Here is a 10,128-nt window from a genome sequence, read left to right on the forward strand (position 1 = left end):
GGCAGCTGGTCACATGACTGGTGCTCTGGTCACATGACTGGTGCTCTGGTCACATGACTGGTGCCCTGGTCACATGACTGGTGCCAAGGTCACATGACTGGTGCTCTGGTCACATGACTGGTGCCAAGGTCACATGACTGGTGCTCTGGTCACATGACTGGTGCCAAGGTCACATGACTGGTGCCAAGGTCACATGACTGGTGCCAAGGTCACATGACTGGTGCCAAGGTCATATTTCTGTTGCTCTGGTCACATGACCGGTGCTCTGGTCACTTGACTTGAACTCTGGTCACATGGTACCCAAATCTAATTCAACTGCCACTCTGTGGTATTTAAAGTGTGCCGCCCCCCCCCCCCCCCCCCCCCCCCAAAAAAAATTGACAAATCTCATTAACTTGAAAGTCCTGTGATCTTGCAAACATGCAAGTTCAGTAAAAGTGACCCTTTCAAATATGGCTCTCCATTGGGCAGAGGAAGTAGAGTGACCGTAGCATTTGAAGGGAAAGTGTGGTCAGCACTGTGTCCAGCCGCCTTTACTTCCCCTAAAGTAAGTCAGGTACCCATCAGAGCTGGGTGGACTCGGATGTTCTATGGATTCAGGCCTGTGACTTAGTATAAAACCTGCACTAGAATGTCTTTTGTAACCCTGCGCCTGAATGACCAGTGACCTTGTAAACCTACACCTGAATGTCCACTGACCTTGTAACCCTGCAACCCTCCCCCACCCCACAGATCAGCAGCCTGCTGACCAACCACCAGAAGCCCGTCCACGTGATGGTGGAGAGGGACTTGTCCCCCCTGAGGTTCGCCCCAGAGGAGGAACTGCCAGGTTTCCAGCTGAACAAATCTTTGTCCAGGACCTCGTTAGATGACTCCAGCAGCTCGGCCGCGTCTGATAACGAGACTGTCCTCATCCAAGGGACGCCGGTCATACTGCGACACAAAGGCTCTCTACGTGCTAAAGGGTATGTGTACATGTCATACTGCGACACAAAGGCTCTCTACGTGCTAAAGGGTATGTGTATAGGTCATACTGCAACACAAAGGCTCTCTACGTGCTAAAGGGTATGTGTACAGGTCAATGCTCATAGCCTGAAAAAACTATACTGCCTAAATGGCGGATAGCCTTTCAAAATGTTATTTAATTTTTTAAATGATTGAAACTTTTGAAATCAAATAATTTTTACCTTACTTTTCTGTATACGCGTAATTCGGTTATTGAAAAATAAATAATTTAAAATATTTTCAGTTGATTAAAACCTTTAATGTAAAATAATTCAAGCCATTGACATTTTTAGTAAACATCCACCACCCATTTAATCGTAGTGTTTTTTGCTTTTCTTGTTGATACTTCATGATGTTTAAATTACTTGACTTGCAACAATTTATAAAGTTTTAAACAAATGAACACTATCAAGATATATTTTGTTATTGCAACACCAAAGTATTATCAATTAGGACACTCGTTAATTGACTAACGAATCTGTTTCTGTCCCTGTCAGACATAGCCCATCTCGCAGACGCAGCAAATCTCCGTCCCCGTGCCCCACAGCTCGACAGAAAAGTGTGGACCTGAACCGCTCTCATTCTTTCTCCACACGCCAACAAGAGCACCGTGTTTTCCGAGCTGTCGACCTCATTCTGGGCGAGATTCTCGGTCAAGGCTTTTTTGGCCAGGCTATAAAGGTCAGTGTCATTTTCTGAAACTTTGGGGGAAAAAAATGAGTTTTTTTTTGCTAGTGCTAGATTTAATGTGAGAATGTTTTGAAAGTTATGGAATGACCAACAGTATCTTCTATAGAGCTGTCAAAGGTGGTGAAAACACTTTGATTGTCATTGTCATTTTTCTTGTAAGCTATAAGCGTCATCATCGTTAATTAAAATTTCTGTTGTGTCTTGTTAATTAGGCTGTCCACCGTGTCACTGGAGAAAAAATGGTGCTCAAAGAACTTCACAACTTTGACGAGGACGCTCAGAAAAGTTTTCTTAGAGAAGTGAGTAGAGAAGTTTCCTTAGAGAAGTTTCTGTAGAGAAGTGAGTAGAGAAGTTTCCTTAGAGAAGTGAGTAGAGAAGTTTCCTTAGAGAAATGAGTAGAGAAGTTTCCTTAGAGAAATGAGTTGAGAAGTTTCCTTAGAGAAGTGAGTAGAGAAGTTTCCTTAGAGAAGTGAGTAGAGAAGTTTCTGTAGAGAAGTGAGTAGAGAAGTTTCCTTAGAGAAGTGAGTAGAGAAGTCTCAGTTATAAATGGTTACAACACCATACACTGTATATTGGGTTGGCATCAACATGCACCTGTCTCCAGAGTTTGAAAGGAATCTCTCCATTAGAAATGGGCCGAAACTGAGTTTCTAGAATAGACTGCAGCACAACAGACAGACTTCCAGACATTGTTGCCTATTCAAAGCTTGTATAAAACAAATAGAAACTCTAGCATTTTGAATGATCTCCCCTAGTAATTTGAATGATCTCCCCTAGTAATTCGATTGATCTCCCCTAGTAATTTGAATGATCTCCCCATGTAATTTGAATGATCTCCCCTAGTAATTTGAATGATCTCCCCTAGTAATTTGAATGATCTCCCCTAGTAATCTGAATGATCTCCCCTAGTAATTTGAATGATCTCCCCTAGTAATTTGAATGTTCTCCCCTAGTAATTTGAATGATCTCCCCTAGTAATTTGAATGATCTCCCCTAGTAGTTTGAATGATCTCCCCTAGTAATTTGAATGATCTCCCCTAGTAATTTGAATGATCTCCCCTAGTAATTTGAATGATCTCCCCTAGTAGTTTAAATGATCTCCCCTAGTAATTTGAATGATCTCCCCTAGTAATTTAAATGATCTCCCCTAGGTGTCAATGTTGAGGAATCTGTCTCATCCTTGTGTGCTCAAGTTTATGGGGGTGTTGTACAGAGACAAGAAGCTGAACCTGGTCACAGGTAGGTTCAAACCTGGTCATAGGTAGGTTCAAGTTTATGGGGGTGTTGTACAGGGACAAGAAGCTGAACCTGGTCACAGGTAGGTTTAAACTTGGTCATAGATAGGTTTAAACTTGGGCACAGGTAGGATCAAACTTGGTCAAGGGAGGTTCAAACTTGTTCACAGGTAAGTTCCATCTTGTCACAGGTAGGTTCCAACCTTGTCACAGGTAGGTTCCAACCTTGTCACAGGTAGGTTCAAACCTGGAAACATTATTTTTAATATCCAGGTGATAAAATGATCTTAAAATGTGTTGATACTGATTAAGTTTGAAGCATAGCTAGGCTTCAATATCTAGTGAATTTAATATGATGTTGTAACACCTTTTTTTCGTATTGTTTTTGTGTAGAATTTATTGATGGCGGTACTTTGTCTGACCTTCTGTTGGACCACAGTGTAGAACTCTCCTGGAAACAGAGGGTAGCTTTTGCCAAAGATATTGCTGCAGGAATGGTAAGAACATCAGCATCATCTGTGGTTTGCTTTAAGTTATTTAATTCTGTAAGAGTTGTCTAACTTTTCACTGTAAGAGTTGTCTAACTTTTCACTGTAAGAGTTGTCTAACTTTTCACTGTAAGAGTTGTCTAACTTTTAACTGTAAGAGTTGTCTAACTTTTCACTGTAAGAGTTGTCTAACTTTTAACTGTAAGAGTTGTTTAACTTTTCACTGTAAGAGTTGTCTAACTTTTCACTGTAAGAGTTGTCTAACTTTTAACTGTAAGAGTTGTTTAACTTTTCACTGTAAGAGTTGTCTAACTTTTCACTGTAAGAGTTCTCTAACTTTTCACCTAAATCACCACTGTAATGACACTGGTTAACCTTTAGGACCAGAGTACTGACCCTTGTTTTACTTTACCAACAGAGTTACCTGCACTCAATGGATATCATCCACCGTGATCTCAACTCACAAAACTGTCTGGTCAGAAAGGTGAGTGTTTCTCTTGTCACTAGACTGCTCACACTCTTTGACACAAATTATATAGGTACCAACTTGTCTCCCAAACCAAATGTACCATCCTTCCCTGTACCATCCTTCCCCGTACCATCCTTCCCTGTACCAGCCTTCCCTGTACCAGCCTTCCCCATACCAGCCTTCCCCATACCATCCTTCCCTGTACCATCCTTCCCTGTACCAGCCTTCCCCGTACCAGCCTTCCTCGTACCATCCTTCCCGTACCATCCTTCCCTGTACCAGCCTTCCCTGTACCAGCCTTCCCCGTACCATCCTTCCCTGTACCAGCCTTCCCTGTACCAGCCTTCCCCGTACCATCCTTCCCTGTACCATCCTTCCCCGTACCATCCTTCCCTGTACCATCCTCCCATGTACCATCCTCCCATGTACCAGCCTTCCCTGTACCATCCTTCCCTGTACCAGCCTTCCCTGTACCAGCCTTCCCCATACCATCCTTCCCCGTACCAGCCTTCCCTGTACCAGCCTTCCCCGTACCATCCTTCCCTGTACCATCCTTCCCCGTACCATCCTTCCCTGTACCATCCTTCCCTGTATCATCCTTCCATGTACCATCCTCCCATGTACCATCCTCCCATGTACCAGCCTTCCCTGTACCATCCTTCCATGTACCATCCTTCCATATACCATCCTTCCCTCCATAACCAAATATTTCACCTTTCCCTCATAAACCAAATATACCATCCTTACCTTTTGAAATTACCTACCACCCTTGCCTTTCTGATTTAAATATATTTGATAGAATCTACTAACAATGCTCATGACGTGTGTATGGATCTAGTTCATTAAAACTCTCCCCCCCCCCCCTACTGTACCAGGATCTGCACGTTGTGGTGGCAGACTTTGGGCTGGCCAAGATCTTCCCCCGCCATGAGAACCTGCAGCTGCACACAGAGAAGGACAGCAAGCTGGCTGGCAAGAAGAAGAGGTTCTCTCGCAGGAAGCGCCAGACCGTGGTGGGCAACCCCTACTGGATGGCGCCAGAGATGATGACCAAAGGGGTGTACGATGAGAAGGTGGACGTCTTCTCGTTTGGTATCATTGTCTGCGAGGTGAGTACTCGCATCTAGTGGATGAGTAGGTCGACCTATTAGAGAAGGTGGACGTCTTCTCATTTGGTATTGTCTGCGAGGTGAGTTTATTTAGTGGATGAGTAGGTCGACCTATTAGAGTAAAGGTGAACGTCTTCTCATTTTGTAGCATTGTCTCTGAAACAGGTTTTAACACTAATTTGTCTATGAGCAAGACTTTGATCTATTTCCTATTACCTCTCCACCCCAAACACCTGTGTAGTAAAAAAAAAAATGTATGTTTATTTTTTCTGCGGCAGACAATAGCCCGTGTGACAGCTGACCCAGACTATCTGCCACGCTCCATTGACTTTGGCCTCAACGTGGAAGCCTTTCACAAGAGGTTCTGTGCCAACTCTCCAGAGCCCTACTTTATGTTGGCAGTTCTCTGCTCACAGATAGAGCCAGACCAAAGGTTTGTGATCGTTAGTCAACCTGTCACGGTTTTAATTACAGGCAATTAGTGGATTAGTCAAGGTTTTAATTACAATTATTGGATTAGTCATGGCTTTAATTAAATACAATTAGTGGACTGGTCATGGTTTTAATTACAGACAATTAGTGCATTTGTCACGTTTTTAATTACAGGCAGTAAGTGGATAGGTCAAGATTATAATTTTTTAATTTGGTATCCTAAAATTATTTTAAAAATCAAAGTTCATGTCAAAAGTTGAGATTTATCTACCTGAAAAGATGCAGTTAAACTAAATAATTTAAATCATATATATTAGATTCAACAATGTTGGGTGAAATTTTATTTATTATTTTATTTAACCTAGATTAAAGTTGTACAAAATAGAATTAATCAGGAAAACTAAAAAAAATGTCTTGGATAAAAAATAACCTTACCATATTTTGATATTTTTTTTGAAACTATCCATACCAAGGTATGATAATATACTTTTTAAAAACCTATCCAGGCCAAGTTTTGATAGTATATTATAATTTTAAAAATTATCCATACCAAGTTATAATAACAAATTTTTTAAACCTATCCAGACCAAGTTTTGATATTTTAAAAAACTATCCAGACCAACTTTTGATAATGTTTCATTTAAAAAATTAAAAAACCATCCAGACCAAGTTTTGATAATGTTTTATTTAAAAAAACCCATCCAGGCCAAGTTTTGAGAAAGTCCATGTCCTGTGTGAAGCCCTGCACCTCCATGTGGAGCACGGGATGGCCGCGCCCTCTGAACTCCAGGGCAGCACTGTGGAGCTGTACTACAGCCTGAAGGAGAAGATGTACGGCAAGGACTTCAAGGACGTGGACAGCTGCACGCAGGCTGTCAAGGTGGTGGAGGTGGACACCAACAGCAACCAGGTCAAGGAGGTCAAGGTCAAGAAGATGCTGAGCCAGCCTGGCAGTGAGTGTCTGCCCACTGTCAGAGAGGAGGGGGAGATGGTACCTAGGGAGGGGGATAACCCTTCACAACAGGGAGGTAATTCAGCTGAAAAGGGAGGTAACTCATCCCAAGAAGGAGGTAATTCTGCAAAAATGGGAGATAACTTTGAGAGGTTAAATTCAAATGGAAGAGATGATTGTGGAGATGTATCAGAACAATGCAGCCGTGTACCTGCTACAAAAGTTGCGGAACAAAACACCCGGGCTGTTGATGGTATCACAGACAAAGCCCACCTAGAGGTGGATGATGGTACAGGTGAAGCCAGCACCACTGCAGTGTGCACCAGTGAAGACCACGCCTACTTCTCCTGTTCCTCCATCTCCCCGTCCTTGTCCCCCTCGTCTCCGTGCCTCTCCCCCGAGGAATTCACCTCGTGCAAAAGTTCACCTCTCTCCTCTGGGGACAGCGTGTTGGATTACGCTGCCCTTCACAGCAATTCCGAATCCAGAGGTACCTACCCGGATTGTTCTGTGGATGTGCCGGACATTGGTACAAAATCAGAACTTGTCCCGGAAACAAATGTCTCAGAACTTGTTCTGGAAACAAAAGTTTCAGAACCTCCTCCACCTACCAGCAGATCAGAAGTTGTTCAACATACAGACAGTTTGATGAAGCAGCATGTTCCAGTGTGTCCGTCTGACCACGGCGCCTCCACCCCCAACTTGTGTTCTCCAGACCTGTCGGTCAAGCGTGACGCTCCGGCACATCCCTGCCAGACAGGCCAACCTACCACCTCCCCCACCAGAAACCATCAGACCATGCAACTGGAATATGGGGCTGTCATCGCATCCCCGCCTCACTTGGTTCCTGTGCTGCAGACTCGCACGGACAGCCCCCAATCTACAAGCACAAACATGAACCTTCCTGAAAGCCAGGGGTCAAATCTTGACCTTTTAACCAACCTTCTGTCAAATCTTGACCTCTCAATTAGCCAGGAGTCGAACTTTGACCTTTCGACCAACCAGGGGTCAAACTTGGACATTTCACAAAGCCAGGGGTCAAACTTTGACCTATCAACCAACCAGGGGTCAAACTTGGATATTTCAAAAAGCCAGGGGTCAAACTTTGACCTTTCAACCAACCAGGGGTCAAACTTGGATATTTCAAAAAGCAAAGGGTCAACCTTTGACCTTTCAACCAACCAAGTGTCAAACCTTGACCTTTCAACCAGCCAGGGGTCAAACTTTGACCTCTCAGCAAGCCAGGGGTCAAACTTGGACATTTCAACCAGCCAGGGGTCAAACTTTGAGATTCAAGCTGAAGGTGATTCAAACCAGAACTCAACCAATCCAACAATCACCTTGTCCGCGTGGGACCACGACTGCCACCAAACATCAGGTGCAGCTTGTTCTTGCCTGGGATTTGTGCCCGCAACAAATGTTCCAAACAAAGATGGCCATGGTCAGACAGATTTGAATTTGGTCCCTGTTGCCCAGAGCGGAGTAAACCAGACTGGACTTTGTAACGGTAAAACAGGTCCTGATGTCCTGCTGAGTCCTGGACAGGACAAGCTGACCCCTGTGTGTAATGGCGGTGATTTGAGTCCTCCTGTCCTGCTGAGTCCGGGACATGAGAGAGGACTGAGTTCCTCAAGGAGAAGACTGCGCCGTTCACTGAAAAGGTTGGAACAGCTGTAGGGTGAACGCTGGTGGGCACATGTTTCAGGAATTTGTTGCACAACACTGGCACATGTATTAGGTATTAGAGCAACATTAAGACTTGAAGTGTTACATTAGATTTTCTGGCCTTGCTCAGTGTAATGTTAGAAAAAATTATTTCAAATGACTTCTGTTTGTCAAGACAAACACATCAACTTGAGCTTTGATTTCATGCCAGTTTCAACAAGTTGATCTTTTGGTTAACAACAATTTTGGTCAATAATTAATTATCAATTTATATTTTGATGAACCATCAAATTGATCTTTTATTCAACATCAACATGGTCTGTGATTAAAACATCAAATTTGATCTAAGATTAAACATCAAATTGACCTTTCATTTTAACATCAAAATGGTCTGTGATTAAACATCAAATTTGAACATTAAACATCAAAATGATCCCTTGGGTTGGAAATACATCTTTGTTGCCAAATAATTTATTTGAAATGTTTTCTGTTGATCTACTTAAAAACATCAAATTTGTAGATATTTAACGTTCCATTTTATTTTGTCAAAATGCAAGCTGGCGTGTTAGATTAGATTGGTTTCATAAATCCTGGCATGGATGCAGCTATTTTATAACTGGCCTTACTAATGCAATGTAAAATAAAAACTTCTGAGAGCAAAACTTGCCAGAAAATATTGTATGTACATGGTTTATAGTGTAAAACTTTTTTTTTACTGTTGCTAGTAAAACACTTAGAAGCTCAAGATATTTTTTTTTAATATTTTGTTTTATTTACACAATAGTTGTTTTGTTAGCTTATGATGGTGTATAAAAGAATTAACTAATGTTTTGTAAATGTTGATGTTTATAAGAGATAATAGCTGTTTTTTTTTTAGCTGATGAAGTGGGTATGAGAGAAATGTATTTAAATCTTACCAGTATGGACCATGTTATTGACCATTTATAAAACAAAACTAAATCTCTGTGGAGAAATGTTTCTATTTTATTTGTTGCTTCATTTTTTTTACAGAACATAGCCATTTGTTGTCATGTTTGTTTTTATCACTTAAATAAAAATATTTTGATGAAATTTTTTAAGACCAAACTGTTGAAATAAATTTTCTGATGTTTTCATGATGATTGTTTAGTGTAGCCCCATACTCAAGGGCAAAGTTGGGCAAACAGAGGTCCATTTTTCACTTCTGCTCATCTAGGGCATTGTCAGATAAATTTTGCCAGGTTTAAAGTAAAATTTTAAACCTTTACTATTTGAAGTAAATTGCTAAAAATAATTAAGCCAGAATATCAAGTCATGTAGTTTTAAAGTGTGTCTGTCCCTCCATATCTTTTATAAAGTTGTGCTCTAATCTTATCTGGATTCTGATTCAAACAAATTCTGGGTTTTTTTTCTTCTGAAGCAGAAAAAAATTCCTGAAGTTAGACATTGAGTTGAGTTGGTTTTTGTTGTGTTGATTACAGACAAAAGCTACTGCCTGATTAAATTAAACTGAATTAATGGCAGTGGTAAAGAAATGTTTTTGATTATAAATGTGTTGCTGAATGTTAATCTCAACTTTGTGATAAAGTGTAGCTTTCATTTGGCTAGAGTGACTTCCCTTCTATTGAAAGACTGATGCCTAGCTATCCTATGGGTAAAATGAACCATGTACAGTTTTTATACATCTTCTCTACTGTAATCTCAAACTCAGATATTTTATTTTAGTATCGGAAACATGTTCAGTATAAAGACCAGTAGAATAAGTATTGTACTTTGTAAATTAATAATTTTGATTGAAATATAATTTGGATTTTGCTAAATTGCTAAATAAATTTTATACAATAAAATAAATTAAAAAATTATTATTTCAACTTCTAGTTCTAGAATCCTCATTTTGTGTTAAGGGTATCTACTAAGAAAGTTTAAAAAAAATTATTTTGCAATTAATCTGATGTAAAAGTTAGATTCCATAATTTTGTACTTATTAGAAATGAATGAATGGAAAGGTTGGTTAAAAATCAATTGTTGATTGAAATTGTTTGATATAATATTTATACAAAAGTATCTAATTTTAACATGCGTATTTATTAAGGACCAAGTTTAC

General features: G+C 40.7%; 1 protein-coding gene across 1 annotated transcript in view; it reads left to right on the forward strand.

The window, feature by feature from the left end:
- LOC131952901 (uncharacterized) overlaps nucleotides 1–10,128 on the forward strand; it is a gene marked incomplete at its 5' end in the record, with an annotated part of 17,992 nt that extends 7,864 nt beyond the window's left edge. Inside the window, 9 exon segments of the mRNA XM_059315838.1 lie at nucleotides 733–965; nucleotides 1,503–1,686; nucleotides 1,908–1,994; nucleotides 2,847–2,934; nucleotides 3,324–3,427; nucleotides 3,837–3,902; nucleotides 4,763–4,996; nucleotides 5,275–5,429; nucleotides 6,134–10,128. Of these exon segments, the coding sequence (XP_059171821.1) occupies nucleotides 733–965; nucleotides 1,503–1,686; nucleotides 1,908–1,994; nucleotides 2,847–2,934; nucleotides 3,324–3,427; nucleotides 3,837–3,902; nucleotides 4,763–4,996; nucleotides 5,275–5,429; nucleotides 6,134–8,057 (3,075 nt within the window).

Source organism: Physella acuta, unplaced genomic scaffold (genome assembly GCF_028476545.2).
Source record: "Physella acuta isolate Inbredline_101_S28 unplaced genomic scaffold, ASM2847654v3 ptg000894l, whole genome shotgun sequence".
Lineage (NCBI taxonomy): Eukaryota > Metazoa > Mollusca > Gastropoda > Physidae > Physella > Physella acuta.